General features: G+C 36.9%; 4 protein-coding genes and 1 long non-coding RNA gene across 7 annotated transcripts; 3 read left to right on the top strand and 2 right to left on the bottom strand.

Annotated features, from left to right (window-relative positions):
• Positions 1-60: 60 nt before the first annotated feature.
• LOC108132094 (uncharacterized) lies at positions 61-2,236 on the top strand. Of its 2 annotated transcripts, none has more exons than XM_070278702.1 (5): positions 61-166; positions 1,271-1,458; positions 1,520-1,605; positions 1,661-1,817; positions 1,921-2,231. In XM_070278702.1, the coding sequence occupies exons 1-5, from the start codon at positions 102-104 to the stop codon at positions 2,085-2,087; spliced, it is 663 nt and encodes a 220-aa protein (XP_070134803.1). In that variant the 5' UTR covers positions 61-101; the 3' UTR covers positions 2,088-2,231. The 2 variants fall into 2 exon arrangements, with proteins under 2 accessions (XP_070134803.1, XP_017106838.3); XM_017251349.3 differs by having other exon boundaries at positions 65-166; positions 1,256-1,458; positions 1,921-2,236.
• Positions 2,237-2,635: 399 nt separating this feature from the next.
• Positions 2,636-3,894, top strand: LOC108132178 (uncharacterized). Its single transcript, XM_017251500.3, has 4 exons — positions 2,636-2,914; positions 2,996-3,081; positions 3,142-3,298; positions 3,484-3,894. The coding sequence occupies exons 1-4, from the start codon at positions 2,728-2,730 to the stop codon at positions 3,618-3,620; spliced, it is 567 nt and encodes a 188-aa protein (XP_017106989.1). The 5' UTR covers positions 2,636-2,727; the 3' UTR covers positions 3,621-3,894.
• A 177-nt stretch (positions 3,895-4,071) lies between these two features.
• On the bottom strand, positions 4,072-6,567 carry LOC108132179 (uncharacterized). 2 transcript variants are annotated; one of them, XR_006246031.2, is made up of 4 exons: positions 6,411-6,567; positions 5,868-6,342; positions 5,720-5,791; positions 4,072-5,642 (listed from the first exon to the last, which is right to left on the bottom strand). It is a non-coding gene; the product is annotated as an uncharacterized lncRNA (long non-coding RNA). The 2 variants fall into 2 exon arrangements; XR_011442437.1 differs by having other exon boundaries at positions 5,868-5,926; positions 6,411-6,557.
• Positions 6,568-7,359: 792 nt separating this feature from the next.
• On the top strand, positions 7,360-8,633 carry LOC108132048 (uncharacterized). The gene is made up of 4 exons (XM_017251256.3): positions 7,360-7,648; positions 7,716-7,810; positions 7,872-8,028; positions 8,294-8,633. Exons 1-4 carry the CDS (start codon positions 7,459-7,461, stop codon positions 8,428-8,430), a joined length of 579 nt encoding a protein of 192 aa, XP_017106745.2. The 5' UTR covers positions 7,360-7,458; the 3' UTR covers positions 8,431-8,633.
• A 733-nt stretch (positions 8,634-9,366) lies between these two features.
• Positions 9,367-11,714, bottom strand: LOC108132038 (uncharacterized). The gene is made up of 3 exons (XM_017251246.3): positions 11,481-11,714; positions 9,887-10,408; positions 9,367-9,725 (listed from the first exon to the last, which is right to left on the bottom strand). The coding sequence occupies exons 1-3, from the start codon at positions 11,533-11,535 to the stop codon at positions 9,400-9,402; spliced, it is 903 nt and encodes a 300-aa protein (XP_017106735.2). The 5' UTR covers positions 11,536-11,714; the 3' UTR covers positions 9,367-9,399.
• Positions 11,715-14,078: the final 2,364 nt, after the last annotated feature.

Here is a 14,078-nt window from a genome sequence, read left to right as displayed (position 1 = left end):
AATTAGAATTTTCCCTAAAAACCGGTTTTAGAAGCGTCTAGATTCTAGAGCACGGCTAAGCTAAACACGACCGAAGCGGGCAAGAGTTAGATTTCAATTGAATGGATACGAAGAGCAACAGTTGGTTACAACCTGGCGAATGTATGCGTGCTCAGCGCTCAATCGAGTGAGTGGAGAGAGTACGAATGTTTGCGGTCGTTCTTTTAATTAAAAATAAATACAATTTGTAAAGATGCTCACATGAAATTTTTTTGAAATTTAATATGCATGCAGAATTAATATAATTAATTACATTTTTTCTTACATTTTTTGTTGTTTCTTTTTGCTTTTACTTGTTTTTAATTACCTTTTAATTACCTGTTAACTAACCTTTTACTAACTAAAAACAAAAATTTGAAACAAATGTTTTAAAAGGATTCCCCCTTTTCAGCTACTCAATTCAAAAAGTATGGAATATCCTCATTCCCTCAACAAATGAAAGCTTTTAACATGAAGTAACGGATTTTTTTTTATCAAAAATTTAACTTTAAACAGTGTGGCCAGCCCAATAAGAAAAAATCTATACCAGCCTTAGCTTTTTCAGCTAACTTGTGCCGCCAAACATTTTTTTAAGTTTGGAAATTATAAGTTAATAAAAAATGACTAAGCTATAAATTATACGTGTTTTTGGTATTTATAAGATTAATAGCTTATAAATAAAATTTATATGAAATAAAATAAATGTATTATAAATAAATGTTGTATCCCTGTAGAAGGTATTATAATTTAAAGTGAAGGAGACTTTCCCGACCCTATAAACAATGCTAATATTCTTGATTGATTTATCTCCCAATTTTTCTCGAATAGTTATCTGACCCCTATTTTTTAAGATTTCGATTTTATATTCTGTACGCGAACTTCTCTCCTTTGCACGCAGTTTGATGGTATTATTTCCATAAGGGTCGGTAAACTTCGGAAAAAAGAAAGGTTTTTTAACTAATCTCTCTCTATTGAAATATATTTTTTAAACTCATTTTTTTTATTTTACAGAATATTTTAAGGTATTTTTTATTTAATTTTCATTTTAATTTTTTTTTATTACAATTTTACATCCAGAAGATTCCAAGAATTATATTTATACATAAACCCTTAAGTATAATTTAAATTCCAGGTAACTTAGGTGTTAATTTAATTCATTGTTTACTTCTGACTCAAGATAAGAAAAGCTTTTTATTTATGATTGACAAGTTGACTTGTGTTGACACTTTTCATTCAGTTCTTCATCAAATAGCACAGCGCAACAAAGGCAATCTGAAAAAATGGGGGACAGAAAAGGACGTGTATTGTTTATCGGCCGTGTGGATATAATATTATCCTGTATTTTCATAATCCTCTCGGCTGTGGGCTTGCGGTTGGCAGGCGTGATCGGATCTCAAATAGCACAGTTTCTGAATTGCTCAAGTAGGAGTGCAGAGTCTGGTAAAGTTTTCTTTTATATGTATTTCACATATATCGTATAAAAATAAATCTTTTCTTTTAGATTTTCGATTTTTGATAACTCTTTTTTTTATCACAAAGGCAATAAATTTGGCAGCTTCGATTTTGTTGGTTCTTGGCACTGTTAAGGTAATAAAAGAATATTCAGATTATATTAGAAATGTTCAAAAAATTCTTCCTACAGGAAAAAATTAAATATATAGCGCCCTGGGTTGGCTTCAATATTTCATTCCTTATCATGGCCAGTATGATAGCTCTTTTGCAGTGGTCAAAAGTTCTTGATTCCACCGTTCCCTTATTTAGGGCTTTCGGGATAATTCTGATTTCAATAGTATTGCTGGGTAAGTTGAGTATGAATCAAAAACTAAAAACCCCGTACATTTATTTGCTCACCTTTTATTGACTTTCGTTAAACGATATCGACTTATCTGTGCATTCTTTCAGTCATCAGGGGTTATTTATGTTACGAAGTTTATTCCCTGGTGAGAGAAATGCGACAGTCGATGGAAGTCCTTCACACACTTATAGCGACGGCACCAGAGGTCCGGGAGGTTCGCGTAAACGCAGTTTTTGTACATGTGGAGGAACAATCAGAAACAGAAAGAAAATAATAACATATATATGTATGTTTTTTTGAATAGCTACTATATTATACCAATTGGCATACAGTTTCCATTCTTCAACGACTTTTTTTAAAAATGAACCAAAAATTTTCAAATTTTTCGGGAAACATTATTTAAAAAAAAAAGAAACTTTAACATTATGAACTGCTACATCTACGCAACATCTATGAATTTAATAAAAAAAATTTGTTTTAAGTCAATATCAACAAAAAATTTACTAAGTACTTAACAAATCATTACAAAAGAAACTTATATTAAAGCGTGTAAAATGTGTGTTTTCTTTTCAATAAACATTATTCTTAAAAAAAATTATTATTTGAAGGTTTAATTATTTTTATTTTTTCGAGTTTTAGCAAATTTAAATATTTAATAAATTTAAATTCTAACGGCTTAAAATTTAAGTGCAATTTTAAATTCATTTGAATCCAGGCCGCAGCCTGGCCACACTGCAGGAATAAAAGACAAGACAATATATATCGTTTTTAGTCAAGTATCGATATATTGATAATGTGACATATTGTCAACCCTAATTGCGACTTACTTTCAATTGCATTTCAATTGCAAAAAACTTGCTTTGCCGGCTAGACGTATTATTTCCAGAAAGCGAACAGAACAAAGCCCAGTGAAAATGCTACGAAGCGTCTTCTGCATGCGCCTCAACACCTATGGCATGGTGATTGGTTGGTTGGGAGCGATCTTCTCCTTCCTGGCCACCATTATCTTGGCCGTTGCTCTAGGATTCTCGAAGCAGATCGCTGAGGAGATCGTCAAACAACAAACGGATAAGGAAATGACAGTTGACCAAGTTCATTCCGGTAAGTAATTAAGTCAACCAGTAGGGAAAATCCCTTAAGCAGTTTTATTTTAATTTTTGTGTTTTGCGGTTTTTACGGCAGTACTTGTGATTCTTTTGAGCGTTTATTTGGCCTTCAAAGTGATTAATCTGCTGGCTTCTGTCATGTTGGTCGTTGGAACTGTAAAGGTAATTATATAACATGAAAATTTAAAGGATCTTTATAACAAGTGCTCCTGTTTTCTGCAGGAACGTCATCTTTTACTGCTGCCCTGGTTGATCAACAACGGAGCTCTCCTGGCCTTTGCCGTTGTCGCCCACATTGGACTCTGGGTCTCGGTGATCGCCGCCAAGCCTCCCTTCATGCAGGCGCTGCCAGTGATCCTGCTATCGGTGGCTCTGTTTGGTGAGTTGCATATGAGTCACCACTGCTCTCTGCCTTGTGCAAATATAGACAGCGTGCACTCGGTAATGGGATACATACACATTGCTCGCACTTGGTGTTTATTTATTGTGAAATTACTCGGTGTGGGGAACCACACTGTTCTTATCGCTCAACAATTAATCTGTTTTTTTTTTCGCTTTCCGCAGTTCTGGGATGGTATTTGTACTATGGCATCTACTCGCTTTTCAAGCAAATTCAGGCTTCCAGCGAACTCCAGCGCCCACTGATCCCCCCGCAGCCCGCACAGCAGGGCAACTCTTATCCCAGCTACACCAAAATCTAAAAGATCTGGTCAATCAAATGCGAAATTTTTCGAATCTTCCCATTGGAGCTTCCCGAATAATCATTTACATATATTAATCAAATACTTTATTATTTTATCTTTAAATTCGCATTAAACCCCAACATATTGAGGAGTCTAATGCTGGATTCGTATATAAGAAACGACTTTCCCAACTGAAAAGGAAACATTATTTCGATTCTATTTTTGCTCTATATACTTAGTAATACAATTATTCGGGCCCTTTGAAATATATATTTTGCTTACATACACACAATCGTTGATTTATTTTTGCAAAAAGTGTTATTCATACTACTTATCCGGTTTATGGTGTTTCATCTGGTATTTAAAATTACTAGGCTCTATTATTTCATCATAAAACGCGATTGTCGATTTTTAATTCGAATTATTTAATTAATACAAGTGAAAAAATTGTTAACAGGGCCCGGGAGAATTTGTTGCAGGTAGGTAGTTAGAGATCGATTAGGGGCGTTGAATATTCAGTGGGGGAGTGGGATTATTGACATTTTCCCATATGATGATTAGGGCCGTCGAGAGCCATGTCGGGTCCCGGGGCATAGATTCCTCACGTGCCCTTTTTCGTTTTCGACTCTCATTTAAATTACACTGAAGCGTTGCACATTACAGGCTAGTTGGATGATAAAGATAAAAATGACATTTTGAGACCGTTCCTTTCTCAATTTTGGCCATCTAAATTTACGAAAAAAAATTAGATCCCGCTGCCGGGGCCCTGTCCATTGCGGGCCCCGGGACAATTACCCGGCTGACCTCCCCTCTCATCGGGCCTGATTATGACATGATAACACATCATCAAAATGTTTAGGTAAGGATCCTCAAAATAAAGTTATAAAATTTCTTGGTAGCTCAGTTCCATTTGATTGCTTTTTATAATTAAATGCCAGAATATATTTTTAACAATATCCACCTTAACATACCTAAGTACATAAAAACATTTACTTTTTACAAGCACAAAATGCTAAAAAATTCTTTGAAATTAACTTTTTTTTTCATATTTAACTTATTTAAGTCCTCATACTGAAACATTTTTCAAAGTTTCAAACTCATTGCATTTTGGTTCCAAGCCCGATGAACCAGTTCCAAATACAGTTTAAATTGGCGGAAAATTTGATTTAAATGTTAAGTTGTTGAGCATATTGTACCATCTTTAAAATCCTTAAAATATTGTAATAATTTACTTTTACTAGGATTACAAAATATGCTCTGCAATGATATACAAATTATAAATGATTTCCTACATTTTGGAATGTAAATTACTAAAATTAAAGTTCTAATCCACTTTGAGGCGGATCTTAAGTTTTTTTGAAGCATCAGTTAACATTCTTCTAGTGGTTCTTGAACACAAAAGTTTCATTTAAACGCAATATGTAAGAAATAATTCTTTCGGTGGTCTTCGTTTATTAGATTTCTGAATCTTTCGGCTCCGTCCAAGAATCCTGCTGCCTTACAAAACGAGATGAAAGACGAATGCGCAGCTGTCTGTTATCCAATCGTAAAACCCCTGATCAGGGGCTCTGTTAGATGAAAGACATCAAAATGGCCGAGAGGTCAAAACCTCTCAGTATCAAAAAAAAGTACATTATAAACATTTGGGAGCTCAGATTAGGTATTCGGACTTGCAGAATAGATCATTTGAAATTACAAAACAAAGAAAGATCCAAAACTTAAGAATCTAGAAACTCAGATAATACAACCAAATATGTAAATTAGTCTATTAAAAGTCCTGTTGGTGTTCTGTAATTATCGGATGTACTATACTAATAACTAACAAAACTGTTCAGTAAAGAATTTTGAAAAGTAACAAGGCATACTAAAAAGTGGAGAGCTGTTCAAAAATCAATTATGTATCAAGTATTAAAACTACAATTTAAATCGAAATTTAAATAATAAAAAAAACATTCAACTGCTAATGTCCACGTGAAAGGCTGTTTTTTCTGGTGATTTTACCCTCAGATGTTTGTTCTTATATAATTTATTTGTTAATGCCTATAATAAAAAAGAAAGTGAAAACAATTTTTTAATAATTTATACGAATGTATATTATAGGAAAGTTCAATACTTACCAATTAAAATCAGAATACATTTTTGAAGTCCGATGAAGAAACCTCCGGTCTCTCCGCGACCATCCGTATACTCTATACGCAAAGGAAAAAATGTATTAAAAAAACAGAATGTTTATCAAAAACATATTCCGCCTAAATATCAGCTTACCTGAGTAACATGGCTCCTTCAAAGGAGCTGCTCCTGCGAGTCAGATTCCTTGAAGAGTTCTAATTTCGGGTGAAACTGATTTATTCGTTGTAGTTCGGTTCTTGAGCAACTCGCCTATCATTACACATTATGGCTCGTTTCCTTTCAAAATCTTTACTAAAAAGATTTGAGAGGTTTCCTAAGGACTTCGATATTTGCAAGACAACAATTTGATCGGTTAATTAAATCGTTTCCACAATTTTTCGTATTATATGAGCTTTTAGATTCGTATATTGCTGATCGATCCTTTGGTTGCAAAAAACGTTGAAAATATCCTTTGAAGCCGATTATTTATCCTGAACTTCCGATTTTTTATTCAAAATTTTTGAATGGCAAGTTTATCTGGCAAGTTTGAAACTATCTGAGCGATGGTTTCACTTTAGGATAGCAAACGGCTCCACATTCGTCTTCCATCTCTTTTAAAAGAGAGAAAATTCTGACGAATTAGAATATGTTTAATTTAATTTTCTATTTAAATATGTATATACACTTTATGTACTCTACCTCTAGGTTAGATCCAAAAGATACAAAATCAACTAAAGGAAGACCACCGAAAAAATCATTTTTAAGTTTTTGCGTTTAAAAGAAACATTCGTGTTCAAGATCCACTAGAAGAATTAAAACTGATGCTTCAATAGCTTTGGTTTCTGCTATATAATTCACTTCAACGGCTATGAGATGTTCTTATCAGCCCATTTGAGGTGACATTTAATATGTAGACTACATGAACATATTTATGTATGTATATTTATATGAAGAAATATTTATATTTAAAATATGGTCAACATGTTCCATAGGCACTGCGTACTAATGCGGATGCTCAAGTCAAAAGTCAAAAAAATTTGATTAGTAACAGGAAATTATATATAAATTTATTCATTTTTACCAAGTGCAAGTGGAAAGGGAATATTCTTTGACTTCAAATGTTTATCATGTATGTATTTATGTTCTGGATTACGTTCGTCAACCGAGTCGGTTTAATCCAGTTCTTTGTCTGTTTCTATACAAATGTGGTTCATGTTGCAATTCCTCGGAATATCGGATTGGACAACTATATACTTATATACTTACTTATATACAACCGTTTTTATTCCTGATAAATTGTAAATCGAACAGTATATATGTACATATAGGGATATATATATAGGGATCCTATACTTATGTATATATATGTATGTATTTCCGGCATTTCGAGCCCTAGTAAGTAAGCTCAGAACTAAAAAGTTATATTTTAGGTTCACAATTCAATGCTAGATTCGCAGATTTGCAAAGAATAAATAAATTAAATTAAATCAATAAATAAATTAAATCCAATATTTTTAATAACTAATCTTAAAAATTATTAAGATTAGTTTAGAACTTTTAGTTCCTATTAAGGGACCGTTAATTTCCACACGAAAGCAGTTATGGCGTCAAAAAAGCTCTCCCTATACTCGCAGTGTGGGCACACTCGCAGTCCGGACGAATAATCTCAAATTGCGATTATTTCAATTTGCCTTACGGTTCAGACGATTCGGTTTTGAAGAGCGCATTTAAAAAAAAACTATTTAAAATGTTGCAAGGCGTTTGTTGCATGAACCTGAACACCTATGGTATGGTGATTGGATGGCTGGGCGCGATCTCGTCCTTGATCGGAACGATTATCCTGTCCGTTGCTTTAGGATTCACAGATCATTTGATCCATCGACCTATATATGATCCCTATGATCCCTATGATTCATATAGTTCGAAGGAAACTGCTTGTGAGTACTCGAGTCAACAAAAAAGGGGAATCCCTTAATTTATTTGGGTTGCGTGTGTTTTTAATAGTGGCTGTGCTGCCTGTGGCTGCTCTAAGTGTTTTGTTGGTCTTCAAAGTGATCAACCTGCTGTCTTCGGTCTTGTTGATCGTCGGAACTGTTAAGGTAAATATACAATTAAAAAGAAAATTTAAGTGTTTAACAAGTTGAGCCCATCCTCCCGTAGCAACGTCATCTTCTGCTGCTGCCATGGATGATCAACTCTTCTGTGTTTTTGGTCATTGCATCCTTCGCTCACATGGCGATGTTCATCGGATTGATGAACACAAATGGTGCCTTTCCTCAAGCGCTGCTCCCGATCATGCTAATAGGGTCTTTTCTGGGTAAGTTGCAGATGAGTCAACACTGCACTCTGCGATATGAAAATATTCCAGTGGCCGGCAAAGACCAGACTCTCGAGTCTTCCCACGTACAGTATAAACGAAATAAACAACACACACGTATCCAAATTTTGCATATTTGGTACCCACACCAGGGCATTGCAAAAATGTTTAATTCGTGTGGTGCGGGCTATTGAAATATGGGGATTCGCATAAAGCTTATCGCTCTGGAAGTAATCTGTTTTTTTGTGTTCTTTACTTTCGACAGCTCTGGGATGGTATTTGTACTACGGCATATACTCGCTCTTCAAGCAAATTCAGGCTTCCAGCAAGATTGAGCGCCCGCTTAACCCTCCGCAGACCTTAATGCTCGAAAAAACTTCTCCCATCTACACCCAGTTCTGATAGGTCTGGACATCAAAATATGAAACATTTTTCGAATCTTCGAATCTTCTAAATATGATAACTATATTTCTTATATTTTAATAACTTACCCTTACGTGGTATTCAAACTCTATTTTTGAAATGTATATGGTTTGTATATTTGATACTTATTAAAGGAATATACAATATTAAAAATATATGTGCATTGATGATGTGTATTTAAAGCAATATGTGTATGCAAGATTTAAACCGGGGTTTTTCCGCGGTAAGCGTTCATTATACATATAATGAAATGTCAAATACTCTTAGAATTCTTTATAAATTAAAATGAATGGGCGAATTGTCTCCATCAAAATCTGCCCACCCTAATGTATGTAGTGTATAATTGTATTATATACTCATATACTTATGTACATATCAAGTCTTCAACCGCACTATCAGCGATTTCTTCGTAGAAAAATGTAATTGTGATCCGACTTGGGGGAATTTCACATAATTCTTAAAAGTTGTTAGTGCAGATTTAAACTGAGAGTCGTTTTTGACGGATGATTCTGATAAAGAATAGAATAGTAAATGTAGGGTCGGAGAAGACTCCTTTGTTGCGTCGGACCCTCAAAGTTAAAAGGGTATAAAATACAAATTATAAATAAACTCCTGTTGCAAATCCAATGTTAGTATCGGTGCCTAAGTGTTTTTGCCTTAGAATTTTGAAACTGTTTCTTAAATAAATGCAAAGTTACAGTTCCAATCTCCTAGCTCTTAGCCTCTATAAAGGGCTTAAGCCGAAGGTCAAATTTGTCAAGTGACTTACAAATATTAGTAAAAAAACATAATTTTTCTGATAGTTTGATTGCATTTTAATAATATTTTCTACACACACAAATATACACAAAAGGATTAAATTCTAAACGGGGCCAGAGCGTTCGTTGCAGCTACTCAGGTAGTGTTGGATGGAGGGTTGCGTTGAGTGTTTGGTGATTGGGATTACTGTCATTTGCCCAGACCCAGCCACATGTAGCTGGGATCGATGAACTGGGAGCCACGATAGCCTTGCGGGTTGCGCGACACCAGTGATCGAATCTTCTGCGAGGGCCTATAGGAGCGCAGGGCGTGCAACAGCTTGGATGTCTTGAGGTCCTGCTCCTCCTGCTGGGCGGCATCGATGGGGGCCTTGGTTGGCAGCACCTGCAGGACCATAGGATGCGGATGTTTGCCCTCCAGAAGGCGGGTCTCCGACTCGCCTAGTTGCGACTGCTCCGCAAAGCGCACGTTCGCCTCCAGTTGGTTGAAGAAGTCGCCCAGATTGGTCATGGCTCCTAGAAGAAGCAGCAATGGGCACTAACTATGGTGTTCAGGATTTAAATACAGGACAACATAGAAGCACATTAAAAGCTGTTGGAGGAAGGAAACCTAGGACCAGGTGGAGTGGAATCAGGGATATACTATTGCCTTACCATTACCCAATCCATATACCCACCAGCACTGATCGATGGCTTGTATCGGAGCTTCTGCGGTTGCGAGACCTGTTTACGTTTCCAGGGCAAAGTGTGGGCGTAGGCGAAAGGATATCGCGGTTCTCCCTCCGGAGGCTGCTGCTCCTCAGAGTCCTCCGGTGGAGGCCATTGAATAGGGGCTCGCTTGCCCAACGCTGCCGGCGGAGATTGCCACTTCTGCTGGACTTGCAGTTGCTTGAGATTCTGCAAATGCCATTGTCTATCGAGCAGCTCCGGATACGGCGGGAAATAGTCAGCGTCCAATTGGTTGTTTATTTCCGGGCCACTCGATTTCGGCAGGGGACTTCCGTCGGCGTCCGGGTAAAGGTCATCGAATTCGCGTGACGTCGTCTGCGGCGGCGGCTGAATCACCTTGGATTCCCACGCGGGATCCCACTCCCAGTAACGCCGCCACTCCGTCGGATTTTGGCGGTCACGGCTTGTCTGCTTTGGGTTTTGTGCTATCGCCACCTGTGCTCCTCTGAAAGGTGCGTTTCCCAGTGGACCTGGGAATGGAAAGAGTGTACATATCGGACGAATGGCCCATTAATTGTGGGTTCCCCAAGGATTTCGAGAGAGCGGGCGAGGAGGCACGGGGACGAAAACAAACATCCCAAAAAGGGTATGACATCCAATTTCCGCCACCGCCCTACAGATTTTAATTAGTGATAGGCGCAATGACTCCTGATCAAGGGTCAACTTTCAATTGGAAACAAATGTCGTGCCTTGTAATTGAAGGGAATAACTCATCTCATGTTGAACAGTTTGCCCGGAATGTGTCAGAAACTATTTTTAAATTTTATACAAAATGTTTGATAAGAAAACTTAGTAAAGGGTGGGGCATGATATTATTGTACTTCTATCTTGCCTTGGAGTCTGCTAGATTGGACTAATTCTCAATTCTCTCTTAATTCTCTTAAGTCTCTATAAATAAAATATATATGTATGAATTAAGTTTGCTTCTTTTATCTCTTAAATGACTTGAATAAAAAATAATAAACACGGCTTCTTTTGTAGTATGTTAGAAAGACGAATAATAAATTTGAAAACACAATATTCTCGAGATAAGACTGAGTGAATTAGAGATTATTCAACATCCACATTCGGAATTAAACTAAAAACCAATTAATTTTCGTTAAATATTGATGTAATGACTGAAGAGACTTTACTAATTTATCTAAACTACTACTACTACTACTACTACTAAAAAAGAACCCGACCGTATGCTTTCTGTATTTAAGTTATTTTAAACTTTGACAAAAAATGGATAGCGCATGTTTTACACCTTCGATTATTAAAACATTTCCTAATTTATATTTTTTATACAAGCATATTATAATATTTATTTCATATTACAATTTTATATAAAAATAAATAAATAGAACTATACATTTCTTATATTGAAATACTTTTCTTATAACTATTTTTTCATGGGTTGATGTTGATGATGTAAAAAAAATTACTCCAAATTTTAAATAGACTTTTTAATGGCTTTCAATGTTAATGGTAGTAGAAATAAAATACGCCACTGGTTATTGCTAAGAAATTTTAAAACTTTCTTAATTACTAAAAACTTACCCGAAAAAAGCAACACCAGCAGCAGGATACGTCGCTTTATCGAAAATAGCGACATTTTGTGTCTATTTTTTATGCGAATGCCGTCTTCGGGGTGTTGTTACATTTTATAGAAGGACACCAGCGCGGGCTAAATAGTTTTCAAACACATCTCAACCGAAAGTTACACAATTTCAAAGAATGGCCTTTGTTCCTGTTACTTTGCTCCCACGGCGGAGATCGAATTCCACGCCGGAGTCCGTGGCGAACGACTAACGTCCGGGCAGCTAGACCCGACTGCTTTTATAGGACCGCGATGGACGCGAACCCAGCCCAGGTCGACGGCAATCCTTTCGGACCACCCAACCGCCGGGAACCCACCTCATCCTCCGCCCACCTGCGAGCACCTGTTGCCCGACCGACGACGAAGAAACACAATGAAGGCAACTGCGGCACTGGGGACATGCGCACCTGTCCTCTGCTGGGTCTTGGCCCTGCTTGGGGTCCCGGTCTTGGTCTTGGCTTTTCAAGTGCGACTTGAGCTGCGAAAATGTTCTAATATGCACAGAAATGACGCTCGGCAGCACTGGAAATAGGAGTCAAGTATCCAAATCAGAGCACCACACCGCTTTGAATCCGATTCAGCTATTTACTCGCTAACGGGCCAATAAGGCTCAGGTGTGCCAAAGGACATGTGGATGCAATTATCCTGTCATATTGCGCAATTTCCCAGGCAACTGATATTGCCCGCTCGGATGCGCCATCCCTAGCCTTAGCTCCATCCTTAGACATCCATCCATCCGATGTGACGTCAAAGGATTATTTGCTTTGGAGTTTTGCCACTGAATTAGCATAATTGGGTCAGTGGATGGCTGGCTGGCTTTTGGTGGTTTTATCCTCACAATGGCCGGGATGGACATCCATTTGGCAGTAGCCGCGCGGACCTTGGCCTGCTCCAAACACTGCCGGCCAGTGTGCTCCTGCTTTTTTCCCCTAATTAGATTTGTGTACTGTGAGTGCCGGTGGCAGCATCTTTGTGGCACGCTGGGCGTCTAATGGCCCCTCGGTTCGATTCCCAACAACCTGCAACTGCAAAGGCAAAGGCATCTCCAGCGTGCAGCATCACCTCTTAGTCTTCAACGTTTTAAAAGTTTCCTGCACAAACTGTTTGTTAATTAGTCGGGAATTACAAGTTAGTTGACGTAAAGTTACGCACATCTGCATATTTATGAAGCGCCTTTGAGGACATCTAAGCACCTTACAGTCGAAACAATAAGGAATTTATACCATTTATTTTAGCACCGCAATATATGTTGAAATCTTAAGGAAGTATTTTTAACCATCAGACCCACAAGAAGACACCAAAATGTGTGAAAGAATAAGGCAAAGGTCCGATATTGAAACTCAAATATTAGTTTTGCCGAATACTTCTAATAGTTTCCATAAATCACACTTGTCTTTTGAACTTTTCAAGAAACTCGAATAAAAAGGAAAAAATAGTACTCCTTCATGGATTTAAAATATGTATATAAAATATTTAATTTACTCATATACCCTCGGGATTACGACATCATTTGTCACAAATTCCCAGTTCGATCGTTTGTGTGGGAGTTGAAATCGGTTTAGGAAGTTGAAGTCGATAATACTCAGTGTCGGGCGAATTCTGGAACCAACAGTATTTATACATATACACATATGATTCTTATCCGCCATGACGAGGCGGCTTGAGTGGTAATATCCCTTAGTTCTCCTGTGGACCTCATTGTGGGGTTGAATTGTGACATCCTATGAATCTCACTCTGATTACAGAGCTCGAATGCAGTTTAGAATGCTCCTTCATGCAGCTCACAAAAATCACAGAAATAATATTCTTGAACAGGATCACCTCCTGTGTTGATATGAGCATGTCCGTCCGTCTGTCTGTTTCTACTCAAACTAGTCTCTCAGTTTTAAAGCTATTGACTTGAAACTTGGCACACACCCTAATTTTTCTTTGCACGCAGTATATATATCGGAACACCGGAATCGGCTGACTATATCCTATAGCTGCCATATAACTGATTGATCGAAAATGCTGTAGCTTCGGTGTTTTTAGAGTTTGGATTTTGAATGCTATTTGGCAAAATAATACGACATACCAAATTTTATAAGGATCGGCTGTCATAAATGTTTATATCGGATATATCCTATAGCTGCCATATAACTGAACAATCGGAAATGACCCAACTTTCGTGTTTTTGAAGACAAATTGGAAATTCGTACAGATTATATCAAATTTCATAACAATCGGCCGACTATATCATATAGCTGTCATATAAGTGAACGATCGGAAATTTCGTTAGGTTTATTTGGTAAAAATACCAACATTGGTATTCTTGACGATAGAAACATGGGAATTTTTTTTTTTAGATTTTTTATTATAATATATAGTTATAAAATGATATTCTCGTAAGGATCGGTCGGATCGGATGTATACGGTTTTAACAGCAAGGGTATAATAATTAGACTTCGCGCAAAATTAGCTTTCCTTTTTTTTTTTTATTTATCTTAACGATTTTCAAACTACTAACAGATATCTCGTTTTATCTCATATACCTTACTTTAGGAGAGCAAATAAATAAA

This window comes from Drosophila bipectinata, chromosome 2R, assembly GCF_030179905.1.
Source record: "Drosophila bipectinata strain 14024-0381.07 chromosome 2R, DbipHiC1v2, whole genome shotgun sequence".
Classification (NCBI taxonomy): Eukaryota; Metazoa; Arthropoda; class Insecta; order Diptera; family Drosophilidae; genus Drosophila; species Drosophila bipectinata.
This window is presented reverse-complemented; position numbering and strand designations above follow the sequence as displayed.